Genomic DNA, 27,948 nt, shown 5'->3' with positions numbered 1-27,948 from the left:
GAGGTCTGTGGCTTCAGTTCCTTGCTTGGTCCTCTTGTGTTCACATGCTTCTAAGACTGCTGCTGCTTCTGGTTCCTGATCCTGGCTTCGTCTGACTACCCTGCTGGTTCCTGATCCTGGCTTCGTCTGACTACCCTGCTGGTTCCTGATCCTGGCTTCGTCTGACTACCCTGCTGGTTCCTGATCCTGGCTTCGTCTGACTACCCTTCTGGTTCCTGACCTCTGGCTTCGCTAAGACTCTGCTCGGTTTCACCATCCGTTTGGACTTTTGCTTTACAGCTTTATTTTCAATAAAGCCTTCTTATTTTCTCTTATCTCTTGTTGTACGTCTGGTTCATGGTTCCGTGACAGAGATGCCACACAGTGGTGAAAATGGCCTTGTCCCAACTTTTTGGGGATTTGTTGACACCATGAAATTCTGATTCAACATATTATTCCCTCAAAATGGTACATTTTCTCAGTTTAAACTTTTGTTCCGTGATTTATGTTCTATTCTGAATAAAATATTAGAAGTTGGCACCTCCACATCATTGCATTCAGTTTTAATTCACGATTTGTATAGTGTCCCAACTTTTTTGGAATCCGGTTTGTACCTTCAGGGGCAATTTTTTCTATGATTGTATTTTACTCATTTTGGGCTAAAAAATCTTTTTTTTAATTAGTCTTTATTATAAAAATATTGAGCCGTTCTGTCACAAAGGGTTAACAGTTTTTCGAGCTGTGTGAATTGTACTTTTTACTTTCATTTTGTGCCAGTCATCTACTAAACCTTGTCTCTAAATTACTAAAAGGACATAAACACTTATTTTATCAGGAATATAAGAATTGAGCTATGAGTGTATAAGAAATAAGGAGCCCATCACATGAGCTGCCTGATTGAACAGTGTGAAAATGTAGATCTTGCTACTAGATAAAGTCAAGGCTGCAAAAGACTTTTTAATAAAGACCAACTGACAAAATGATTTTTAGCTCAAAATAAGTACAATGATATAATAATAAAAATGTCATCAAAAGTGTACAGAGCCTTTAAATGTAATTTAGAAGAATATAAATGTAAAATAATACTTTTACTTTTAAAAGCTGAGTTGAGATGAATAGAATAAATAATTAAGATAAATTATGGTGGGTATACTTCCATAAGTTAGTTACATGGGATTTATATGGTGATGTCTCTTGTTTTTATTATGTTTAACCCATGAAGCATAAAATAATATTTCATATACTTTTGTTTTTCATTTTGTTTTTGACATTTACAGCATGTGTTCATATGTATGAGAGTAATACATATTTAGTTTAATAAATGCTCCTCTATTACTGAAAATGAATTAAAATCCTCCCTGGGTCTATAAAAAAGCGCTCTCCATTCCTTATGGCTTCTGAAGTCATTTCTTTATGCTTAACAAAGGCAGTATATTGAGAGCTCAACTGGGACTGTACCTTAACGACAGTACAGAGCCATGCAGCCTCATGCCACCTCTGTTTTGGATAGACATATTTCTCTATACATACTGACTCTGATGGCCCATGCCACAATTTTAAGTTCATACAGAATCCAGCAGAAAAAAAACATCCATATAAAATGGTGGCATATGGAGGTACAGTAGAGAGCTCATGCACCTCTGTCAGCCCTATTAAAGCTCGGCATAAGATGGAGCCAAAATATGAGCATGTAAAGTGCCCTTTCACAATAAGGAAACCATTTTAGTCCAATTCACAAAAAGTAGATTGTCCAGCTTCACCTCGCAGTGCGTGTTTTATTAGGAAACGTGCTTATTTTAATCCAATGAGTATATAATATCAAAAATATAACTTTAAGAATAATAGCCAGGTATTAAGATCTTGGCCCAAATCTCATGCAGCGCGAGGTTACATCATCAGGCTGGCCGGCGTGATGACATCATACGTCACCACGCCAGCCGGCGTTATGACGTAATCTCACTCTGCACAGGATTTCGGCCGAGATCTTGAAGCAAGATGGTGGCGGACGGCCCGTCGCGAGTAAATGGAGGCGGTAAGTTTGATTACATTTTTTTATTTTATATCATGTATGAACACGGCATCTGAGGGGTACATTGACGGGGTGGCGCTATCGCAGCTCCCTGTCATTGCACCTGCTTCTTACAAAAAATGCGCTTTGTGACTTGTGTAATTCGCCACAAAGCTAATTTTTTTGTGAAATTCGGCGAATCAGCCGAATTGAACTTTTAATAAATTCGCTCATCTCTAGTGGGAACCTCTGAAAAGACCACAAAGTGGAGGCTGTCTGAGAAACAGAGGGATAGCAATGTTGGGACCGTAAATAAGAGGGGAGCCTTGCTGGGGAGCAGGAATGAGAGACACAGAAATGCCGAGGGCTATGAATAAGGGAGGAGCCATGCTGGGAACAAGGAATGAGAGGGGAGACATGGTGGGGACCATTAGTGAGATCAGAAACCATGGAGGGGACCAAGAATGAGAGAGAGAACCATACTGGGGATCAGGAAAGAGAGTTAGAGTCATGTTGAAGACTAGAAATGAGAGGGGAGCAATGGTCAGTACCAGGAATGAGAGAGGTGCCATGGTGGGGACCAGAAATAAGGGGAAGAGTAATTCTGTGGACCAGGAATGAGAAGAGAAGCCATACTTAGGACCAGGAACAAGAAGGCCCATACTGGGATCCAAGAATAAGAGGGGAGCCATGCTGAATACAAGAAGGAGAGAGGGAGCCATACTAGGGACTATGGATTGGATGGGTGGCATGATGGGGTCCAAGAATGATGGGGACACTTGAATTGGGAAAGGAAAGGGTCATCATGGGGACTGAGAAAGATAGGAGCACCTATGATTATGTGGGCTGGGGTAGATTTGTGTACAGCACACCAGCTGTTTTATTAATCATAGCCTGGGCCTGGTTCTGTGTGTTCTGGGCCTGGTTCTGATATGCTGATGAGATGCCAAGCATAAGCAACATGATTGTGGGGTCATTCATCATCATTATTATTATTTGTGTATTGTACGTATTTGCTCACTCCATTAGCCAATTCATTCTGTATACATTTTTCATTGAGATGATCACACCCATAAAAGACAATTTTTCTGTGCAAATTTGGGTGGTGGACTCAAAGAGGCATATGCTTTTGTTTGCAGACAAAAATTGCTAAACATAAAGAAAACTGTAATATTCTTTGAATATTATTGCTTACCTCTGCACCTACAACAATTTGATCCCTTGGGACAGTGAACATGCATTCATAAAGCCTATAATGCTGAAATAAACTAAAAAGTAAAAAAGAGGAAAGAAGAATATTAAATCATTATGTAAATCGAGAAAGATAGATTACATTTAACAGGCAAACACAGTTATGCAACACTTTGTGCCAAAAGTGCACCACAATTCTGGCGTAAAATGCATCTCAAGTTAGTAAAGTTAGTCAAAAGTGTCTAGTCATACATCACATTTATCATCTACCATGAGCCACTGTGATAAAACTGGTGCATCAGTTACGCCATCTACTGTACATGTGCTATGCTAGGTAGTCATCTAGTAGAAAATGTTAGGTTATTAGCAATCATTCCAGTTGGGACATACAGGGTAACATTTACTAATCAAAATGTGCCAGAATTCTGGTGTAATATGCACGAAAAAAGTGTTTTAAGACACTTTTTTCTGCTTCATCTGACAAAGAGGCATGACTCAGCAAGAAAAAGACATGACCTGCCAGAAAGGAAAAAGGCTTAAGACGTGACAAAACTTTGCTGCAAGATTCTGGTATAAAATAGGACTAATAACTGGTTTAAAATTAGAAAAGACTATAGTGCAATCAGCATCAGCCACTGTGATACATCTGGATCAGTTTTACACAGTCTAGTCTAAGAGGGAATGTTTTCAACATAGGTGGTAAGTATCAAGTTACTAGTTTCAAATTAATAATTTTGCATCGTATCTTCAGGGTGCACAGAAACATACCTGATTTTAAAGTAGCTGATAATATCTTTAGCTTGGTCGACATTCAAAACTGTTAATTTTCCTTTATCCTTAAGCATACTATCCCCTATGCCTGTCAAGGCTCTTGTTAGCTGTAATATGTTCTCTTCAAGTGACAACCTTCTATCTGAAACATAGAACAAAGACAGCTTAGCACACTGGTGGTTATGCAGTACCCCAGAATAGGGTAATTACAAAACTGTTTATTGATATTTAATTATATAAATTAATGTTAGAATATTAATGTTATAATGCATTGTATTGTATCTGCATACTTTTGTATGGATCAGTCAGGGTTAACAATTCTGACTCTGCCCTTGTAGAAGACCAGGAGGTGGACCTAGATACACCACTATCTGTCTAGTGTTAGCTACATGTGCTCTCTCCTCAGAAGACTAGACCTAAGTCTCAGAGAATCACTATCTTTGAGATACTTGCATCAAGAAAGCCATCTCTATTCTACAGTACTCTATTGTACAGAGAGAGGAAGAAAGAAATAACGAAAAATTCCAGAATCTGCATGGCTGACAATTGGAGTCAGTCAGTAAGGTATTCGATGTTTGTCTGACATTGTTAATACACCCTTCCACACTTTGACATGGTCATGGGCAGCAGTATCTTCATTCTGTACCCCTCATCAGGGAATTACAAACAAGTTTGCAAGAACCTTATTGCCAGCCTTATATTCTGCAGAGAAAGAGATTTGGAAAAGACAGAAAGAAGGAGTACAACAACCCCATTATAGCTCATATCCATATTGCTATCGGGAAAGATTTGCACTGTAAATTGTTTGGAACTGTGTTTGATACTGTTGGATGTACTACAACTCCCATTCTGCACTTTAGCAAAGAGAGACTTGTCTATTTTCTACAATTGGCCTGGCTACTGACTCCAGCACCATTCGCCGGCCACAGCATCTACATCTCCTGTTTTGCACCCGTAACAAGTGGAGGGGCAAGGGAGCACCCACCGCCAAGGCACAATTACAGACGATGCCATTCACTCTGTCGCAGGTAACACACTGCACGCATCCCGCCATCGCCATTCACTAAATGATTCACTGAACAGGACGTATGCAGTGCACTGTCTGAGACAGAGTGAATGGCATTCACTCAGTTACTGCCTGCGCACTAAACGTAGGCTGTCTCAGGCCTGCGGCCTATAAGAAGAGTGCTGGGTGCGTGTGCGCTGATGTAGGCGATGACTCCTCAAGGCCTAAATCAGACTGAACGCTACTCCAGTGTACAGCAACTGTCTGCAGCACCACAGGAGAAGGTAGTCCAGTCTCTGAGCACTGCTAAGTGAGCAGAGCTTATAGCAGACGTGCAGAAAGTAGTAATTTCAGTGAGTGGAGGTAGGGGCTAAGTAGGGATTGGGACTAGAAATGGAGGATTACAACTGTGGGGGCTTAAGTGGCATCTGCTCTGAGTAGTACCAGTAAATTTCCAACGGGCCGGATGGAGACACCGTTTAGGCTTCCAGGTGGTGGGCGTTAATCTAGAGTGCTATTGCACATCTTACAATCTGGATGTGCAATCGGTGGATGTGTACATTACCATATAGTTTGAATAAATAATAGCTATATATGGAAGAGGACAAATATGTATCTGATTTTTAAAACTATAGTTCTATTAGAGATAATCACATCTTTACAGCATTTTCTGTACAGACAGGATGTGAGTGATTTACTGCAGCCCAAAAAAGGGTGTCCAGCCCTTCTCATCTTGAGGAGGAAAAGAGTTGTTTCTATCCCCAAGATCAGAAAGCATCACTGGAAGGTGCACATATCACTGTCCTTTGTATATAATATATAATCCAGTATAAAGAGCACCATATATTATCCATATGCTATCGTCAGTGGTGTAATACCAATTATTTAGTCTACGATTATTAAAATATATGTAATTTACTGATGAATAGATCTCAGTATACACACTGCACCTAATAAGCATTTACCTTGAAGATTTTCCATTAGTAAATGTAATAGTCCCATTAAACCGCTCAACTGCTGTAAGTTAAAGTTTCTGTCTTTTCCCCAGCAGAGTCCAGACACATAATAATCTACCAAGACGGCTTCTTTCAAATTCATCTCAGGGTCTTCAACATTAAGACACCCTTCCATTAGCCTGAGAAAGATAAAGAAGAAACAAGTAATGTGAAAACATCATTCCAAAAAACACAAAGTGCTAAAGAGAAATAAGGCATACACAACAACCTGATACAAATACATTGGTGCACCCCTCCCTGAAAACAATCTCTCCCCCTAACACATGTATTTAGTAACTACTATTTTCATATTCACATCTGTCTGTAGACTTCATCACCGATTGTTATATATAGCGCAAGCAAATAGCAAAAAAGATGGACACCTCTATGGTGTAGATGTGAACAGGGCTTTGCCCGTTTTATCCATGGACTGCCCCCGTGCTCATCTGAAGAGAATGGCTCTGGCAATTTGGAAAAACATCCAGGTGCCTAGAACAAACATATTGAAGATACAAAGTCACACCTTTATGATCAGCCCTTTTTCGGTAGCCAATGCATCTAGATAAATGCTCCTGGTGCATATATTTTTTTTGTTGTTTTCGTTTTTCACGCTTTATTGCTGGCTACAAATCCTACAGAAATTGTCTAAATGGATCATGAAGTCTATAGTAAGTGGTGGCTGGAGTTGCCGAAGTCAGTGCTCTACTGTTTCCATAATTCCCCCAGCAGTTAATGGGAACTACGCAGACAATGTGGCACAGCCAGCTATGCTGTTTCCAGCAACTTACAGGAGTTACAGAAACAGCGTAGCTTACTGTGCTACGTTGTTTGTGTAGCCCACATTCACCCAACCAGTGCTGGAAAGTTGGTAGGAAGCTTTAGTGTACGTTTATACTTTATCAAAATATTATGCGGTTTTCTATTGAGTCTGTTTTTTTTTGAAGTGTACTTAATGTGGTTTTTAGGCCTTTCATTCATTTCAACTGGAATTTTGCGGCAATCTGCAAAAAAATGAACACATTGCTTTCTTGTTTCCAGTACTGAGTCATACCTGTTTTTAAAGCAGTGCCGCCTGAGGTCCTGTGGATAACGAGCATTCAATATTGACCTTGCGCACATGGTTTCCTACAGATTCTCTGAATCTTTTGACGATATTATGTACTGTAGATGGTGGGATAGTCAAAGTCTTTGCAATTTTATGTTGAGGAACATTTTTATGAAATTGTTCTATAATTTCTAGACACAGTTCTTTGCAGATTGGTGAACTTCCTCGCATCTTTGCTTCTGGGAGACTCTTCCTCTCTGACATGCTCTTTTTATACTGAGTCATGTGCGAGTAGATACTGTAATTGGTACAAGTGAGTGACAAACGAGTCATTTCTTGGTATAGTGAACATTTCAACAATGATCCTTTAGACGCGCCGATTATCGTTCACAAAATTGTCATTTTGATTGCATATTCCATTGTTTGTAACTGTTGCATTTACATAAAGAGATAACTTGAGTGGCATGGTTATTGTCTGTGATTGTGCGTGCAGTGAACAATTCCTACACACGTATGAAATTGGTAATGTCCGAAGATGATTTTTGTGCCCACAAACGATTGAACCGACGTGACATCTACCGATTGTTGGTTGTTGCTCTATCGTTCATTGCTTTTACACTGCTCGATAATCTTGCAGTTCTGCTTGATTTAACGATAATTTACACGATAATCACTTCATGTAAAGGATAACTGTCATATTTTCACACAAAATTCAATTTTCATATATGTTGTTGCAGCTATGTTGATAATCCATAATCACTAATTATTATGTTCACATACCACTTGTTTAATAAGATTCCGTCCATAGCAACCGCTCCTCACAAGACTTCTTTCTGACTATCTTCTCAACATGGCCGCATATGCCCTTACCCTGAGGCTAAGACCTCCCTCCCTAACTACCCAGAATTCATTTGGCTCATCTCGGGAACGTGCAGCCTCACCCCAACCAATCGTCTTTCTCCATACTTAAACACGCCCTCTTCCTCCTGAGTAGTTGATTGCGAATATTCTAATAGCGAATTTTGATCGCAAATATTCTAATCGCTAATTTTTATCGCGAATATCGGCACTATCCCGGTCCGACGGGATCGCACACACAGCGTTCAGGAATGCCCACTACTACGTCCTCCGTCTTCTGTATATAGAAGATAAGACACAGAGGACACCAGGCAACGCTGTTTTAGCCGCACCACTGAAATGCCTGGGGGAGGAAAGAACATGCTGCAATTACTAGGTAATTCAATACCTATACAAAAGTAAAAGTATTAACTAGGGAACTAAGGTAAACTTAGTCAGACCAATCCAATTACATAAAAAATAAATAATATGACAGTTAACCTTTAAGTTGCAAATTGCTTCTCCCGGTGCTTCTTTATTAGTACTGCCCATTCCAACTTTTTTGAGATGCGTTACTGCCATCAAGTTCTAAATGAGTTATTTTTTGTGAAATGGTAAAATGTCACACTGTCAACATCTGATATGTGTTCTATGATCTACTGTGAATAAAATATTGGGTTGTTGCTTGTTTGGGGCAGATGTTATGCATCACTGGGGCTCAGCTGACCTTATTTAGAATGAGTTCCTGATTGGTAAAGCTAGTTTCACACTAGCATTTACCATCTCAGGCAGGCTGTTCCAGCAGGGAGCAGCCAGCCGGAGATCTCTGGATTCGCCACTGCCATAAGTTATTGCATCATCATCTGGCCTCAATAACTATAATAGGGACTGGCGGAAATCCAGCAGCAACCCAGAAAATATGCTGAGAATCAGCATGTCAAAAACCATTGCACGCAGCGGTTCTTGTACAACCAGATCTCAGCATGCTTGCCTGGTGCGGCCATGTAGCATCCGGCAGTCTGCCAGAGATGGAAAACGCTAGTGAGTAACTAGCCTTAGCCTCTCTTTAAAACTGTTTCGCATCAGCCATGGGTTTCCAGTGCATTTCTATTCAGTAAATCCTTGTGTATTTCTAGTATCCAGTTCCTTGTGTAGTCGGGTTGAGTATTCCTAACCAGTCCTTTTTCTTGCAGTTTGTAGTTTTTTTTGTTTTAGCCTTTCCTTGTTCAGCTATGCTAAGTTTTAGTTAAGATAGATTTATAGAAAGTTTCAGAGAAAGCTACAATCAGGGTCAGTTAATGCTTGTTTGCTATTCTTGGTTATCTTCATCTCTCGGCTTCATTACCTGACTGACCTCCTCCAGAGACGGACCTTACAGGGAAATTTCCTGGTGGGCCGATGTCCAGGGGGCCACCTGGGCCCTCCTTATGGCCGGCCAGTAGAAGTTTTTGGGGATGTATTTTGTGCTCCTGGGGAAGTATTTGATGATGCATTGTGGTATTTGGCTCTGTTGGGGCGGTATAATGTGCCACAATATGGTATTGCTGGCCCTGCCTTCCATCAATTTGGACCCAACTACAAAACGGGGCCACTTTTAGTATTTTTTCCAGGGCCACTTTAAGTTCCCAGTCCGCCTCTGCTCTCCTCCATCTATTTGAGCCATCATGCCTCTACCATCATCATTTGATACCTGTCATCTAATAGTGAGCTTCTACTTCTATATATTTGTTACTTGTCAGGGTTGATACAAGCGTCATATTATTATTATTGTGACCCTCTGGTTGTTATACAATTCAGCCCAATTATAAATTCTGCGGGTATTTGAGTAACAGGAGACAGCAGTGGTACCCAGGTGATTGCTATGGGTGAAATTCCATTTACAGTCTTTTAAACATTTGTTACAGCCACATATGGAAAGCAGTCCTCCATAAACTTTAGCCGTAGCATGGGGATGCTGCACCATCAGACTCAGCCCCAGTACCGAAACAGACATTCATGGGGGAGGGGTGGGTCACACAAGAGGTCTATGATAAAAAGAGAGTGGACTGTGAAAAAAAGGATGGCTGTAGATGAGATAACTCATGTTATTTCACATGAATATATTGGTTCTGCTAGCTCAGTCTAGTAGGCGTTCTACTTATCCACTACTTCTACATATCTGTAACTCAAACTATTAAACAGCCTAATAAACAGGCATTGTCATCCTGTACAACTTTCCCTATTAAATTATTTAACTGCAGCCTGCCGTTGTTGGCTAAACCTTCAGTTGTACCCCCTGCACGCCTTCTCTTTCCATATCCAGTGCTGTGAGAGGCTGGCTAACAGCGTCCGAACTTCTTGCTGCTGGAGGGAAGTTTCTTCTCCCTATCACTTCTGAGGTTCTGTTCTGTGAAACCAGACCACTAACCCAGTTGCTAGCATGTCATTATTTACTGCTAGAGATCAGATGGAGAAAGCATACAATCCTCACCATATCATAATCTAAATATCTGTTTGCAAGCTGTAATGCAGCTACAATTATTCTAATACAATTAATGCTAGCAAAGCTAGTTGTACTACCATATATAGTGCCAAACAGTGTTCTTCATAGAATACCAATAAAGTACTCCCCACACCCCATAATAGCAGAATTGCTTGATAACTAAGGGAACTGAACGTCACACAAGTGTAGTACCCCAGACCTGGTGGTACTACTATTGTAAATGGTTTGTAGTGTAATGCAAGGTAATGTAATGTCATGCTATACACATTGTTCACCAGCAGATAGGGTACGGTTGGCAGTGTCTGGAGACAGGAATGTGACTTACCAACCCATTTTGTCCCCCTCTTAGTAGGAGTGGGCAGGTCCGACTTCCTGCCAAGGGAGGGGAAGAGTTAGAAAGTATAGAGTGAGGAGTGAGGGAGCCTGCAATTCAGCTCCGACTCCTCCAGGCCCTGAGGATCGAAGAGACAGCTCATCTAGGAGGAACACTGCCCCAGAAAGCATGCAGAGTCCTAGGCTACAGATGCTATGTAAACTATGGTGTATTTGTGTCAGTAGAGTGATCACACAATCAAGCTATCAAGACTCTGCTGCAAGGTGGTGGGAAACAGACTAAGACACCACCACTGGATTTCAATACATGCATAGCTAGAAGCCTGCATCATACAGTGGACACCTACAGCCACAATTGCCAGAGCACAGCCATAGGGAAGGGAAACTTTTGAGTGTCATCTTTTCCTCAATTGCCAACCGCCAAACCCCATTATCTGGGAGGAGAAATTGCATTTTGTATGAACTGCTGCTATTTGTCGTTGCACTCAGTAAAGAAAGACGTACTTTGTCCTATAATCTCTGCCTGGTTCCATCACATCACTTATTTACTACACCGAACCCCAGGGAGCAACGGCTTGAGGGAGCACACTGTGACACAACATCTCATCAGGGCCACTACCACTCTCAACCTCTGCACCGGCTCCTCAGGGGCTCGCTCAACAGAGAAATGCACACCCATTTACAGCAATGGCTGTAGTAAGGGCTTATTCAGATGACCGTATGAATTTTGCGGAACAGGTGCAGACCCATTCATTTCAATGTGGCCGTAAAAGATGCGGACAAAAGATGCGGACAGCACACGGTGTCACATCCGTAGTTTTGTTCCGCAGCCCCGGAATAAAGATAGAGCATGTCCTATTCTTGTCCGCAATGGCAGACAAGAATAGCCATCTCTTTCAAAGTGCCAGCCATGTGCCGGTATCCGTGTTTTGTGGATCCGCAATTTACAGACCGCATACCCCACTACAGCCTTCTGAATGAGCCCTAAGGCTCATGCACATGACAGTGATCGCCTCGGGAAACATGGTCCATGTGTATGCCAGATTTCCTGGGCTGACCGCGGCTCCCCTGTGAATTCAGTACAAGAGATCCGCAATCAGATATGAACTGACTGCTTTATAAAACACTATGATACAGTCAGTTCAGAGGAGCTGCTGTTGGCCCAGGAAATCCAGCAGATACACGGACCATGTTTCCCGGGCCGATCACAATCGTGTGCATGAGGTCTACAGAACGTACAGGACAAATGGCTGTGAGACTGGTGGAAGAGACAGACACTATTTCCTCTATTTTAGAGCATTAAAACTGATTTGGCAGCAATGTAATTGGAGGAAGACTTTAATGGACATGAAAGGAATATGACATTTATTAAACTACTGAGCGTATTGTTTGTGAAGATGGCATTTCAATGAAATGTAAATTGTAACCTGAATAAAAATCAATATCTAAACATTTGGCTGCATTAATAAATTATGACTTAAACATTATTAAAGCCTGGCTGCAGCTGGAGTTTAATTTCCCTTATCAACATGATTCATTCAATGAAATCATTATACTACACATAATTATTAGTGGAGAGCTCGGAGATTCATTTAAATAAAGGTTTAAAAACGACTTTAGAGTATGCATCCATATTTCAACTTTATCTTTATGCAATGTCATTTGGGCTTTTTCAGTAAAAATGAATACAGAAGGCTACATACGACATACGAGTTGTATGCCTTTATTGCTGCCCCCAAAAAGGACCTTAAGGTCATAGGCCAATCATAGAAATCAATATTGACAACCCTGGGTGTTACCATTCTTCTTGTCAAAGGGGTGTGTCCTTACACAGTCTGACACAAGCAACACTGATTGGACAGTGTGAGACAGGGCAGAGACACGCCCCAACCAGTAATACAGCGGCCACATATGAACATGGGACCAACACAGATGTCTTCAGCTGCCAAGAGCACATGTAACAGGTCGGACAGTTTCATAGGTACAGATCTGTTGACAGATGCCCTTCAACTTTCTCTACATGATACACAAATGCCATTTGCTGAAGTGAGACAATCCCTTTTAAGGGGTTGGCCACTTCCTAACAATTTTTCATAAATGCCAATAAACTGCATGCTATGGCACACTGAGGTGGAATGCTGGTATATCCCCTCAGTGGCTGGTCAGAAGGCCCTGGCTGCCCGTCTATGGCCTAGGTCGTCCCGTCCATGGGTAGCAGGATGGTAGTGGTCACGCGATTTACTCACATGACTACTTTCTAGGCTTCTCCCCGCTGCATCCTCTTCTGTGCAGATATCGGACCGGTTCAGTTACTGTGTACCCCTGCCATACCGTACGCCGACACGCCAGAAGTGCAGAGAAGGGTCTAATCAGCCAATCGCTGGTGAGAAGGGTCACAGCTAAGGCCAGTGATTGGCTCAGCAGGCCTTACCTGAACTACAGTTAGATGTCTAGTCCATTTAGGAGAGTGCAGCAGGCAATGGAAGGAAATTCATGGATGGCAACAAAAAAGTCAGTTGAAATTGTACGGTATATATCATGGTAGATAATGGTAGTAACATTGAATCTATGGCTGCAACCTCTAAGGCCTCCTGAAACACTTATTCAAGAAGGAGGAGTGTGTTATGCCAAACTTAGAAAGGCTAAATTCACACAGTGTTCGAAATTCGGCTGGACACTTTGAGATGGTCCCACTAAACGTATGGCCAGGCCTATACAGATGAAAATGTCTGCTACTTATTGCCCTTAAGAAAATGCACACTGCATGGTATTTTATGTACTGAACAATGCAGATGACTGTGTCTTTCAACACAGCTGCGGCTGCAGGTTCCTCTCATCTACTGGCTAAACATATGCGAAAAGGTCACCTCCTCTAGACATACATTTGGGATTTAAAAGGTATTGGCATGTCAGACTCCTACAGTAGTGGTTTAAAGATCAAACCTATTAAACTAGGCAGGCTGCTGGGTAGGGTTAATCCTGCTGATTAAAATAATACCTGTCTTGAGAAAATTGGTTGTTGCGTTCCTTAAGAAAATACTTTATTTTTTATGTAAATGAGGGCTTTGGAGCACTGAAGGGTGGGGCCAGCACTAGAAAACTGAGGGGGTGAGGTACACTGAGAGGCTAGGCCCCACCCCTGAATTAAAGGGCTTATTTTCATAAAGAATAAAAGTCTTTTTGAAAAACTGCAACTGATTTTCACAAGACAAGTATCATTTTAATCAGCAGAACTGATCCTACCAAACAGTATGATGATCCTGCTGACAGGTGCTCTTTAACACCCCGCTAGCAAAAGAAAGGAGCAAGTGATTCCAATGTGCTCAATCCTTATCCATGCCAACATCAGCGGTTGGGGGAGAGAGTCAGGAGGCCACCATACACATTAGATGGTGGACGAATGCACCAAACTCTGCAGGTTCAGGTGATTCCCATTTAATATATATGGCCAGCTTTAAGCTACATGCACACGAACGTTGTTTGTTTCCGTACCGTTTTTTTTGTGGATAGGATGCAGACCCATTCGTTTCAATGGGTCCGCAAAAAATGTGGACAGCACACCGTGTGCTGTCGGCAACAGTATGCCCGTTCCGTAGCCCCGCAAAAAAAATAGAACATGTCCTATTCTTGTCCGTTTTAGGCATTGTTACAATGGATCCGAAAAAAACTAAATGGATGGCATACGGATGTCATCCGTTTTCTTTGCGGATCCGGAATTTGCGGACCACAAAACACATACGGTCGTGTGCATGTAGCCTTACACAATATATTGTTGTTGTAGTAGATGACATAGTTTAGATTCAATAAAGCCTCTTTCACACTACCGTTTTTTTTTCCGTTTTGCGGGCCGTTTTTTGCGTTCCGTATACGGTCCGTTTTTCGGAACCACTCATTTCAATGGTTCCGCAAAAAAAAACTAAATGTACTCCATATGCATTCCGTTTCTGTATTTCCGTTCCATTAAAAGATGGAGTCAATGGGTGCGCAAAAAAAACTGAACACATACAGAAATGCATCCGTATGTCTTCCGTATCCATTCCGTTTTTGAGGAACCATCTATTAAAAATGTTATGCCCAGCCCAATTATTTCTATGTAATTACTGTATACTGTATATTCCATACGGAAAAACGGAACGGAAAAACAGCACAGAAAACTGAAACACAACGGAAACAAAAAAAACGGAACAACGGATCCGTGAAAAACAGACCGCAAAACACTGAAATAGCCATACGGTAGTGTGAAAGAGGCCTAGGGCTATTTTCACACTGGCGTTTCTGGGTCCGCCTGTGAGATCCGTTTCAGAGCTCTCGCAAGCGGCCCAAAACGGATCAGTTTAGCCCCAATGCATTCTGAATGGATAAGGATCCGTTCAGAATGCATCAGTTTGCCTACGTTCAGCCTCCATTCCGCTCTGGAGGCGGACACCAAAACGCATTTTTTTTTTTTTGTTCATGGTAATGCAAACGGATACGTTCTGAACGGATACCAGCGTTTGCAGATACCAGACGGATCCGCACCTAACGCAGGTGTGAAAGTAGCCTAAGGCTATTGGGTATTTCATTACAATCTGGGATTCTATGAGAGTCTGGATGGTTTTATTACATTTAAAAGGAATGTGTTATCAGAAAATCACTTCGTTTTTATGTTAAACTTTTTTTGGGTGATTTTTTTTTTTTTATGTTTCCATGTCATTATCTATATTTCTTTAAATTGTATATAATCCTGCAATTTTCACACTGGTCACTAGGCTACAGTATGTTAAGACTTCCTGTATTTGAGAGAAGCTACACGGACCATAGACACACTGGACAGGAGGGGACGTCATTGACTGTATGGGACAGTTTTCTAGGCATGCTCTGTGACCTGTGCAGAAGTCAGGAGGTAGCAGATAAGATGTGATATCGCCTATTGTGACTGGTGGTCCTTGTGCTATCTATACAGAGGTGTTACTTGTCATTGTAATTCTTCCTGCAGTGATAATGTTAATAGCTACTGAAAAGTTACCTCTACTGAACCGGAAACCATGACCTTTTATTAGGCCAAGTGACCAGTGTGAACATTGCAGGATTATATACATGTATTAATTAGAGTTGTTGCGATACCAAATTTTTGATTCGGTTTCGATACCATGAAAAAGTATTGCGATACTCGATACCATTCGATACCACGCGAAAAAAATAAACAAAAAAAGCCACGTGCATTCCTCATTTTTAAAAATGGCGAATTGCGCAGTTTTTATTTTATTTTTTCTGTTCCGGCATTCACCACCTAGATTTTTTTTTTATATTTTAATAGTTTGGACTTTTCTGACGTGGCGATGTAATATGTTTATTTATATATTTTATATGTGAAATTGGGAAAAGGGGGGTGATTTATACTTCATATTTTAGTGGGGGGTTTTTTTTCACTTTTTATTTAATAACTATTTCCCCCCTTAGGGGCTAGAACCTGGGATCTTTCATCCCTTTTCCTATTCACCCTGATAGATCTCAGGGTGAATAGGACTCCACACTGTCCCTGCTGCTCTGTGCTTTGTGCACACAGCATCAGGGATGTTACCATGGCAACCAGGGCTTCTGTAGCGTCCTGGCTGCCATGGTAACCGATCGGAGCCCCAGGCTTACACAGCTGGGGCTCCGATCAGAAGCTGCCACTGCACCACCAATGAGGGGGAGTGGAGAGGTCCCTGTGGCCACTGCCACCAATGATTTTAATACTGGAGGGTTGAGAGGGGCCGGCGCACTGTGCCACCAATGATTTTAATGGGATGGGGGGATTGAGGGGGGGGGCACACTGCACCACCAATGATTTTACCCCTTTATACAGGAGGCGGGTACTAGCAGATCAGCGGCAGTTAACTGCCGCTGATCGCAGCTCCCTGTCAGGGGCAGGGTGCCGGCAATGCGATTCTGCTGCCGGCACCCGCCTCCTGTATGTGTTAAAGACTGACTACTGTATATGAGTCCAGACTTTCACTATTAGGCCACACAGAGCGGCGCCCAGCGATGTCTCAGCACTCACCATTTAGTCCTGGGCGCCGCTCCGTTCGCCCGCAGTGCCCCATTACTGTCTCCTCTCCTGCTCCACATGCTGCTGATTACTATCGGAGCGATGGGAGGAGACATCAGCTTCACTAGTGGGCGTTCCTTCTCCCTGGCTGTAGCGCTGTCCAATCGCAGCGCAGGGAAAAGGAACGCCCACTAGTGAAGCTGATGTCTCCTCCCATCGCTCCGATAGTAATCCTATCATTGGTGGCGCAGTGCGCCCGCCCCTCCTCCGCCCCTCTCTTCTCATTGCCGCCCCTCCTCCACCCCCTCTCTTCTCATTGCCGCCCCTCCTCCGCCCCTCTCTTCTCATTGCCGCCCCTCCTCCGCCCCTCTCTTCTCATTGGTGGCAGCGGCAGCAGCACAGGGGGAGGGAGGACAGCTTCCTTCTCCCCGTGCTGCTGAGAGAGAACATGAGCGCGCCGATAGCAGCGCGCTCATGTTCAGAGATACTAGACTGCGCAGAAGCGCAGCCCAGTATCGAAAAAACGGAAATCCCGGTATCGTATCGATACCGGGACAAAAGTATCGATTGGGTATCGAAATTTCGATACCCGCAACAACCCTAGTATTAATATAGACATTGGCACTGAAAAAAAAAAAAATATGAAAATCTCTAACAAACTACGCTTAACAGAAAAACGTGATTTTTTTTTTTTTTTTAAGCGATTGGTAATTTTCTGATGACACATTCCCTTTAAAGTTAAACAAAACAAATGTGAATATGAACATGTTAGATCCAACCATATGAAATCAAGTACAACAACTAAATAAAGCATGATGAGATGAGCAGAGCTGTAACTGCTCCCGGCACAATAAAGTGCCCAAAGCTTTGGGTTTTTGAAAGCTTCTCTAGACACTATATAAATTATGGATTATGTACTAGATGATCATAAACCTCCAGCAGTCATTCCTCAGTGTCTGTCAGGCTTCATGAACACATTCCAGATTCTCTCTCATAGATGCCACTGCCCATGCATATCTTTGTCAATTAAAGGAGTATCCATCAATACAGTGATCCTTACGGATTTGATACACACAGAGACTTCAAAGCCTGATTTATACAGGCCGATTGAGCAAGCGATTGTCGGGAGGGAAGGGTTCCCAGCCGGCAATCGCTTGCTAGCTAGCAGAGGAAACAGCTGCTATCTGCAGCTATATTCTCCTCAGCATGGGGAGGAGCAATTGCTTATACCATCGCTTGTCCCCATGCTGTCAAGTGGTTGGCCGACGGCAGACCGTAATTAGACACCACGATTTGCCGCCGGCAAGCTCTGATTTTTAAGCATGCTCGTTCATCAGGCAATCGGCGGCAGTATTACAGCTCGTTAGCGATTATCGGCCCAAAAATCTGTGTAATACAGCCTTAGGCCTCTTGCACACGAACGTTTATTTTTTCCGCTTTCGTTCATGCGGATTCTGTTTGCGGTCCATATGCGGAACCATTCACTTCAATGGGTCTGCAAAAACAACGGAAGGTACTCCGCATGCATTCCGTTTCCGTATTTCCTTTCCGTTCAAAGATAGGACATGTCCTATTATTGCCCGCAAATCACGTTCCGTGGCTCCATTTAAGTCAATGGTTCTGCAAAAAAAAAACGGAATGTATACGGAATGTACTCCGTATGTCTTCCGTATCCATTCCGTTTTTGCGGAACCATCTATTGAAAATTGTATGCCCAGCCCAATTTTTTTATGTACTTACTGTCTAAACATTATTGCATGCTTCCGTTCACAAGCGGAAACCAAACGGAAAAACGGAACGGAAGCGGAACGGAAACACTACTGAAAAAAAAAGAAACTGAAAAACTGGTCCATTTAAAAGGGACCGCTAAACCATACAGTCATGTGCAAGAGGCATATTATTTTCCGTTTCCGTTTGGTTTTTTTTGTGTTCCGTTTGTGGCCCGTATGCGGAACCATTCACTTCAATGGGTCCACAAAAACAACGGAAGGTACTCTGTATGCATTCCGTTTCCGAATTTACACATTTCCGTTCAAAGATATAACATGTTCTATTATTGGCCGCAAATCACGTTCCGTGGCTCCATTCAAGTCAATGGTTCCGCAAAAACAGAATGCATACAGAATGCATCCGTATGTCTTCCGTATCCGTTCCGTTTTTGCGGAACCATCTATTGAAAATTTTATGCCCAGGAGAACGCATTTCACCCGCCCTGAATCCAGACCCATTCATTTCTATGGGGCTGTGCCCATGAGCGGTGATTTTCACGCGTCACTTGTGCGTTGCGTGAAAATCACAGCATGCTCTATATTGTGCGTTTTTCATGCAACGCAGGCCCCATAGAAGTGAATGGGGCTGCGTGAAAATCGCAAAGCATCCGCAAGCAACTGCGGATATGGTGCGATTTTCACGCATGGTTTCTAGGCGACGAATGGGATGGAGACCTGATCATTATTATTTTCCCTTATAACATGGTGGTCAGCCACTGGCTTCATAAATAAAGATAAATTTGTTGTGGTAGCTGACCACGCTCCCTTCCTACCCTTGCCACGACCCCTTCAAATAAAGTGCCAAAAGTGGCGTAAAAGACGAGAGATACAATAATTTTTTTAAAAGTCGCAGTTACAAAGTCATAAACACATAGTGGGTCATTTACTAAGACCAACGTTTTAGATTGCTCATATCACGTTATAGCACAGTTGCCCAACCTAAAAATAGTACCTGTATTGTGTCTTTCCCACGTCCACAAGCTGAAGAAAACACTTTATAAAGATATGCAGATTAGATTCCGCAAATCCCCAGGGGCGGTGTTATGGCCATAAGTGCCCAGGCCCCTCTCTGATATGTTGGCATAACCGCTCCCCTTGGGGTCCTCTGACCTGCCCTCCTCTCCTAATTCATCCTCCTCCTCTGGCTTAGATCTCGTGCGCGCGCCGGTCAACACCGGGCCTGCACATGCGCACTGTTAAGATCAGTGCCTCTGCGCATAGTGGGCAGAGCAGTGCACATGCACAGACCAAGAGGTGACAGGCACACGCACGGGCCAAGAGGTGACAGGCACACGCACGGGCCAAGAGGTGACAGGCACACGCACGAGATCTAGGCCAGAGGAGGAGGATGAATTAGGAGAGGAGGGCAGGTATGAGCAGTGTAAAACACTGCTTATTTTTGCTCCATATACTTGTTCTTCATGTCAGCGCTTTCCTTCCCCTGTTTTTTTTTTTTGCCATCACTGCATCCTGGCTGGATCTTTACATGGCCTTATTCTGGTTTTCATCAGTTTTCTGCTGGGTATTCTAACCAAAACCAAAATGCTTTGATCTGTAATGTTTCCCAGGGCTTGCTCCCCCTGCCACACTGTTCCCTCGGCAGTAGTCACGCTCTCTACACCTCCCCTCACCATGTTAGGTGGAGAAAGCCCTCTGAAACATTACAGAGCAAGGCATGCTGGGTTTGGTTAGCAAAACCAAGAGAAAGTTGATGAAAACAGGAAGGAAGTCATGTAAACAACCTCCCAGGATGCAGTGATGCCAAGAACAGGGGAAGGAAATTGATGACATGAAAAACAGGTCTATAGGGCAAAAGTACAGTTTTTGGACTGGAGAACCCTTTTACGGAGATTACTAATAACAATTTTTATTAGTTACATAACAAATATAGCAAAGATTTATACCTTTGTATTTCATCCACATCTTCAACCTCCATAAGAGCATTTATTTGTGAAGGAGACAGGAACTCTCCTATTGAAAAATTCTCCAGCTGATCTGCAGGGACTTCATCCTGACCAAGAAGAGAAAACAACTTTCACTTGAATAAAAATCCAAGAGACAAAAACAAAGAATACTAAATGAAAACACCAAAAGGCCAAAATGAAAATGGGGAGGGGATGATTTCTTACTGAGTATAGTATCATGCATGTGAATGGAGTGTTAGAAAATCCCATTCATGAGTTTAGGGTATAAGAGTTGTGGGAGACGGACGTGCAACCCCAGGTCCTTTTGATGGTACAGAAAATGGTAGGCGGAGTCAACACTTGAGATGCAATTGCAGTTACTGCGGGAACCGGAAGCTGTTGGGAATGGAGTAGCGACAGGACCGCAGTGAGTCATTTTTTTATGTTAAGGGTTACAGTTTAGGACCCATGAGGTTCTTGGCTCCAAGGCCAAACAACCTCTTTAAGGCTTCATTCACACGTCCGCAATTCTGTTCCGCATTTTGCGGAACGGAATTGCGGACCAATTCAGTTCTATGGGGCCGCATGATGTGCTGCCCGGATCCGCACTTCCGGGTCCGCAATTCCGTTCCCCCAAAAAATAGAACATGTCCTATTCTTGTCCGCAATTAGGCATTTTCTATTAAGTGCGGGCGATATGCGGTCCGCGAAATGCGGAACGCACATTGTCGGTGTCCGTGTTTTGAGGATCCACAAAACACACACGGATGTGTGAATGGACCCTAAGTTTTTACTGTACATATTATATATGTCTTCTCTTCACAAGAGGGCACATCACTTATAACATCACATAAACAGTTCAACAATGCAACAGGTCTTACAGCCAAAGGGTTAGCAGTCTCTCATATGGAGGCGATCATAACCACACTTATATTTATTAGTCCATTCCCTACAAGATGGTGGCCATATTTACACATATCAGTTCTTCCCGCTAATGGGGACCATTTAAACAGTCCATATAAACGCCACCATCCATGTAGGAGACAGTCCCATCAGTCACACAGCCCACATAAGTTTATGTAAATGACAAGACAGCCACATAGTTGGTGTCTTGGTTGGGGTATCCTGCAGCTTGTCACTACCTGGGCCGTCTGTCACTCCTAGAGATGAGCGAATTTATGAAAAGTTTGATTGTTGTGCTGAAGGACTGGGGGCCCACGTTTATCAGGAGCCCTCTGGGGGATTCACCTGTTCCCCTGTGGGCCAGTCCGAGCCTGCCTGGCAGGAATAACCCTGGTGCTGCTTCTCTCTCCTGCAGCTCAGTGTCTCACCGGCCACTTTGGTCAATGTCATAGACCTGCCCAGTGGTTTTATTGTAGTCCCAGTCTGTGGCCTGGTCATTGTGGCTTATCTGTGGCCCAGTCATCATCAGGCAGCCACCTCTCTTTGGTCATTGTGACCACAGCCAGGAAATTTTCTTTCACCTGCTCCATGGTTTTCTGGATTAGGCTCTTGTCCATTACCCTTCTAAAGAGGGCCTGTTTCATACAACGCTAGCCTCGTCAGTACAATGGACTGATACTTCACCCCTTCATTCATCAACAGGGGCTGTTCAGCCTTTCCGTTCTCCTGCTCCGTTATAGGAGCAGGAGAACGGAAAGGACGGATTCGGCACAATCTGAGCCGAACGGAGCCTACGGACCCCATAGACTATAATGGGGTCCGTTAGGTTTCCGCTCAGAAGATGATTATGGAGCGGAGACAAAAGTACTGCGCGCACAACTAATTATGTCTCTGCTCCAAAATCATCTTCTGAGCGGAAACCTAACGGACCCCATTATAGTCTATGAGGTCTGTAGGCTCAGTTATGTGCCGAATCTGTCCTTTCCGTTCTCCTGCTCCTATAACGGAGCAGGAGAACGGAAAGGTTGAACGCTGATGTGAACTCAGCATTACAGGGTACACAGACAGCATGCCCCCTAGATCTCTTCTGTATTTATTGAAGATTTATACATTGCATTGTAAAGGGTGAAATCTGCTTCAAAATTCACATATTAGAAACCAATCACAGCAGTGAACAGAATATGTGGTTCATTCACATGCTGCGGTTCAGTTGCACTTTTTTTTGGGGGGGGGGGGGGTAGAGTGGAGGTTTATTTAAGCAGAACAACAACATTTGTGTCAGAAAACATAAAAGGAAAAACGTGCAATAAAACCGCTCCAGTGCGGCTGCATTGTGGGCCTGTGGTGACAAAAAGCAAGTTCTTGGTCTGCAATGTGTGAATAAGCCCTTACTTCAGAGAAAACTAAGAGATATAAACCCCCTTGAACATAATTCTACAGCTCATCAGATGATGGGTCACAAACTCCAGCATCTCCTGCAGATTATAGGGCGAGGCGCAATCCTCTAAGAATAAAGACACACACGAGCAACAGTTTTATAATATATCTGAAGACGATCCGACAGCAGCCGTCATAGACCAGCATTACCTGCCTCTCGGACACGTTCTCCTCCTGCGTCGCCATGTTCCCGGTTTAGCGTTCTGTTGCCAACAGTGACCAGACGGCGCCGCCCACGTGACTGGTCACGTGACGAGCCGCGTTCGCAGCGCCTCAAGTTGTGGTCCTCTCCACCTGGAACTGTCCGTGCTCGTGGCTGCACTGCCCGGTGTCATGAAGATGCAGAAGGGCCATGACCGGTCCTGGACGGCTGAGGGACATTGTCCGACTTGTTAGCTGCCGTTTTTCTACAGTTCCTGCTACTTTTATGGTTTGTTTTCTTTTAAATGAGATATCCTTTCAAAATAAACAAATAAATAAAGCCTATAAATAAATAAATCTCTTCTTTAACCCCTTCTACCCCTGGCCAGTTTTCGCCCTCCTGCCCATGCCATTTTTTGCAAATCTGATTGTTTTCTCGTGACACATTGTACTTCATGATCGTCATAAATTTGAGTCAATATATTTCACCTTTATATTATGAAAAAAAAATTACCAAAAATGTAGAAATATTTGTAATTTTTAAAATTTCAATTTCTCTTCATTTTAAAACAGAAAGTGATGCCTCATAAAATATTTATTACTTAATATTCCCCGTATGTCTACTTTATGTTGGCATCATTTTGTAAATGTCATTTTTTTTTTTTAGGATGTTAGAAGGCCTAGAATTTTAGAAGCAATTATTAGGCCTCTTTCACACGGGCGTCGCGTGTGAGGGCCAGACAAGATGCGGGTGCGTTGTGGGAAAATACGCAATTTTTCGGCGCGAGTGCAAAGCGTTTTAATGTGTTTTGCACGCTTGTGAGAAAAATCGGCATGTTTGGTACCCAGACCGGAACTTCTTCACAGAAGTTCGGGGATTGGTGTTGTGCAGATTTTATTATTTCCCCTTATAACATGGTTATAAGGGAAAATAATAGCATTCTTAATACAGAATGCAAAGTAAAATGTCCATTGAGCGATTAAAAAAAATAAACAAATTTAACTCACCCCATCCACTTGATCGCTTAGCGGATCTCCTCTTCTTTCTACTTTCTTCAGGATCTGGCTAAAGGACCTTTGATGACGTCACTGCACTCATCATGAGCGCAGTGATGTCACCACGGGTACTTTTCATCAAAAAAGAAAAGACATGGCAGGCTGAGCTTTCAAGTGGATTAAGGTGAGTTTATTAATTGTTTTTTTATTTTTTAACCCCTCCATCACTATTTTACTAAGCATTCTGTATTAAGAATGCTATTATTTTCTCTTATAACCATGTTATAAGTGAAAATAATAAAGATCGGGTCCCCATCCCGATCGTCTCCTAGCAACCATGCTTGAGATTTTCACGCAGCCCCATTCACTTTTATGGGGCCTGCGTTGCGTGAAAAACGCATAATATAGAGCTTGCTGCGATTTTGACGCAACGCACAAGTGATGCGTGAAAGTAACCGCTCATGTACACAGCCCGATTGAAGTGAATGGGTCCGGATTCAGTGCGGGTGCAATGCATTCACCTCACGCATTGCACCCGCATGGAATTCTCGCCCGTGTGAAAGGCGCCTTAAAATTTTCAAAAATATTTCCAAAACCCACACTTTAAGCACCAGGTCTGAAGTCACTTTGTGGGGCTTACATAGTCACCCCCCCCCCCCAATAAATGACCCTATTGTAGAAACCTCACCCCTCAAGTTACTCAAAACTGATTTTACAAACTTTGTTAACCCTTTAGGTGTTCCACAAGAATTAAAGGAAAATGGAGATTCAATTTTTAAATTTCACTTTTTTGGCAGATTTTCCATTTTAATCTATTTTTTTAAACACATCGAGGGTTAACAAAACTCAATATTTATTACCCTGATTCTGTGGTTACAGAAACACCCCACATGTGGTTGTAAACTGATGTAAGGGCACACGGCAGGGCGCAGAAGAAAAGGAGCGCCATATGGTTTTTGGAAGGCAGATTTTGCTGGACTGGTTTTTAGATGCCATGTCCCATTTGAAGCCCCCAGATGCACCCTTACAGTACAAACTACCAAAAAGTGACAACATTTTGGAAACTAGGGATAAGGTGCCAGCTTTATTGGTACTATTTTCAGGTACATATGATTTTTAATTGCTCTATATTAAGTTTTTTGTGCAAAGTAACCAAAAAATTGCTGTTTTTGGACCGTTTTTATTTTTTACAAGATTCATCTGACAGGGTAGATCATGTGCTATTTTTATAGAGCAGGTTGTTACGGATGCAATGATATGAAATATGTCTACTTTCTTTGTTTCAGTTTTACATAATAAAGCATTTTTGGGAAAAAAATTATGTTTTTGTGTCTCCATTTTCTGAATGCAATATTTTTTTTATTTTTCTGCCGATCGTCTTTGGGAAGGGGCTTGTGTTTTGCAGGAAGAGTTGAGGGGTTAGGTCACGTGACATTTTTATAGAGCAGGTCGTTAAGGACGTGGCAATACCTAATATGTATACTTATTCTTATTTATTTAACCTCTTAAGGACATAGGGCGTACAGGTACGCCCTTGTGCCCTGGTACTTAAGGACACAGGGCGTACATGTACGCCCTGTGTATTTTCGATCACTGCCGTGCGGCTGGCAGTGATCGGAACCCGGTGCCTGCTCAAATCATTGAGCAGGCACCTAGGCTAAATGCGCGGGGGGGTCCCGTGACCCCCCCATGTCGGCGATCGCGGCAAACCGCAGGTCAATTCAGACCTGCGGTTTGCTGCGATTTCTGCAGTTTCTGGTCCCCGCGGTCCCTGACCGCGGGGATCAGAAACTTTATATGCCTAAAAAAAGTTTTATTCACCCCCCCTGCACCCCCGAATGATTTTTATGGTGGCGGGAGGTGCAGGGGAAGGTTTGCGGGCGGTGTGGGCGGTGCGGGAGGCGGGCGGTGCGGCAGGCGGGATCGCGATCCCCCGCCCGCCTCCCCTTGAAAATTCATTGGTGTTCAGTGGGTATACCAGGGTGCCAGCACATTGCTGGCACCCTGGTATAAACGGCTGACATCTGAGATGCGATGTCAGCCGTTTAACCCTTTCCATACAGCGGTCCGTACGGACCGCTGTATGGAAAAGGTTAACAGCGCAGGGAGCTCCCTCCCTCTCCCATCGGGGGGCTGCTGTGCCTTTGCAGCCCCCCGATGGAGAGGGAGAGAGCCCCCAGACAGCCCCCCGAGAGATCCCCTCCTTACCCTTCCCCGTCTGCGAAGTTCTGAGCAGACGGGGAAGGTTCCCATGGCAACAGGACGCCTCTCAGGCGTCCTGCTGTCCATGGTGCTGAACAGATCTGTGCTGAAAGGCATAGATCTGTTCAGTGTAAGTAAAATACAGTGCAGTACAATATATATTGTTCTGTACTGTATTATACAGACATCAAACCCACTGGATCTTCAAGAACCAAGTGGGTCTGGGTCAAAAAAAAGTGAATAAAAGTGAAAAAAAAGTAAAAATCAAAAAACACATTTATCACTGATAAAAAATGAAAAAAATAAAATTCCCTACACATGTTTGGTATCGCCGCGTCCGTAACGACCTGATCTATAAAACGGTCATGTTACTTTACCCGAACGGTGAACACCATAAAAATAAAAAATAAAAAACTATGATGAAATTGAAATTTTGCCCACCTTACTTCCCAAAAAAGGTAATAAAAGTGATCAAAAAAGTCGCATGTACGCCAAAATTGTAACAATCAAACCGTCACCATGGGGTGTTTCTGTAAACTACAGAATTAGGGCCATAAATAATGAGTTTTGTTTGGCTGTTAACCCTTGCTTTGTAACTGGAAAAAAAATATTAAAATGGAAAATCTGCCCAAAAAGTGAAATTTTGAAATTGTATCTCTATTTTCCATTAAATCTTGTGCAACACCTAAAGGGTTAACAAAGTTTGTAAAATCAGTTTTGAATACCTTGAGGGGTGTAGTTTCTTAGATGGGGTCACTTTTATGGAGTTTATAATCTAGGGGTGCATCAGGGGGGCTTCAAATGGGACATGGTGCCAAAAAAACAGTCCAGCAAAATCAGCCCTCCAAAAACCAAACGGCGCACCTTTCACTCTACGCCCTGCTGTGTGCCGTACAGTAGTTTACGGCCACATATGGGGTGTTTCTGTAAACAGCAGAGTCAGGGCAATAAAGATACAGTCTTGTTTGGCTGTTAACCCTTGCTTTGTTAGTGGAAAAAATGGGTTAAAATGGAAAATTAGGCAAAAAAATGAAATTCTCAAATTTCATCGCCATTTGCCAATAACTCTTGTGCAACACCTAAAGGGTTAACGACGTATGTAAAATCAGTTTTGAATACCTTGAGGGGTGTAGTTTCTTAGATGGGGTCACTTTTAGGGAGTTTCTCCTCTAGGGGTGCATCAGGGGGCTTCAAATGGGACATGGTGTAAATAAACCAGTCCATAAAAATCAGCCTTCCAAAAACCATACGGCGCACCTTTCCCTCTACGCCCCGCTGTGTGGCCGTACAGTAGTTTACGGCCACAGATTGGGTGTTTCTGTAAACGGCAGAGTCAGGGCAATAAAGATACAGTCTTGTTTGGCTGTTAACCCTTGGTTTGTTAGTGGAAAAAATGGGTTAAAATGAAAAATTAGACAAAAAAATGAAATTTCCTCCCCATTTGCCAATAACTCTTGTGCAACACCTAAAGGGTTAACAACATATGCAAAATCAGTTTTGAATACCTTGAGGGGTGTAGTTTCTTAGATTGGGTCATTTTTGGGTGGTTTCTATAATGTAAGCCTCGCAAAGTGACTTGAGACCTGAACTGGTCCCTAAAAATTGAGTTTTTGTAAATTTCTGAAAAATTTCAAGATTTGCTTCTAAACTTCTAAGCCTTATAACATCCCCAAAAAATAAAATATCATTCCCAAAACAATTCAAACATGAAGTAGACATATGGGGAATGTAAAGTCATCACAATTTTTGGGGGTATTACTATGTATTACAGAAGTAGAGAAACTGAAACTTTGAAATTTTCAAATTTTTCCAAATTTTTGTTAAATTAGGTATTTTTTGGTGCAAAAAAAATTTTTTTTTTACTCCGTTTTACCAGTGTCATGAAGTACAATATGTGACGAAAAAACAATCTCAGAACGGCCTGGATAAGTCAAAGCGT

General features: G+C 42.8%; 1 protein-coding gene across 1 annotated transcript in view; it reads right to left on the bottom strand.

Moving 5' to 3' along the window:
* Positions 1 to 22,883, bottom strand: part of CABCOCO1 (ciliary associated calcium binding coiled-coil 1) — a 99,743-nt gene extending 76,860 nt beyond the window's left edge. The window contains exons 1-5 of the mRNA XM_040437333.1: positions 22,821 to 22,883; positions 20,331 to 20,437; positions 5,921 to 6,090; positions 3,947 to 4,091; positions 3,183 to 3,255 (exon numbers count right to left, since the gene is read on the bottom strand). Coding sequence (XP_040293267.1) covers positions 3,183 to 3,255; positions 3,947 to 4,091; positions 5,921 to 6,090; positions 20,331 to 20,437; positions 22,821 to 22,856 — 531 coding nt within the window. The 5' untranslated portion in view covers positions 22,857 to 22,883. The remainder of the gene's footprint in view (positions 1 to 3,182; positions 3,256 to 3,946; positions 4,092 to 5,920; positions 6,091 to 20,330; positions 20,438 to 22,820) is intronic.
* Between the last annotated feature and the right edge of the window lie 5,065 nt (positions 22,884 to 27,948).

The sequence above is a fragment of the Bufo bufo genome, chromosome 6 (assembly GCF_905171765.1).
Source record: "Bufo bufo chromosome 6, aBufBuf1.1, whole genome shotgun sequence".
Classification (NCBI taxonomy): domain Eukaryota; kingdom Metazoa; phylum Chordata; class Amphibia; order Anura; family Bufonidae; genus Bufo; species Bufo bufo.
Note: the sequence above shows the minus strand (reverse complement) of the source record. Positions and strands in the feature narration are given on the sequence as shown.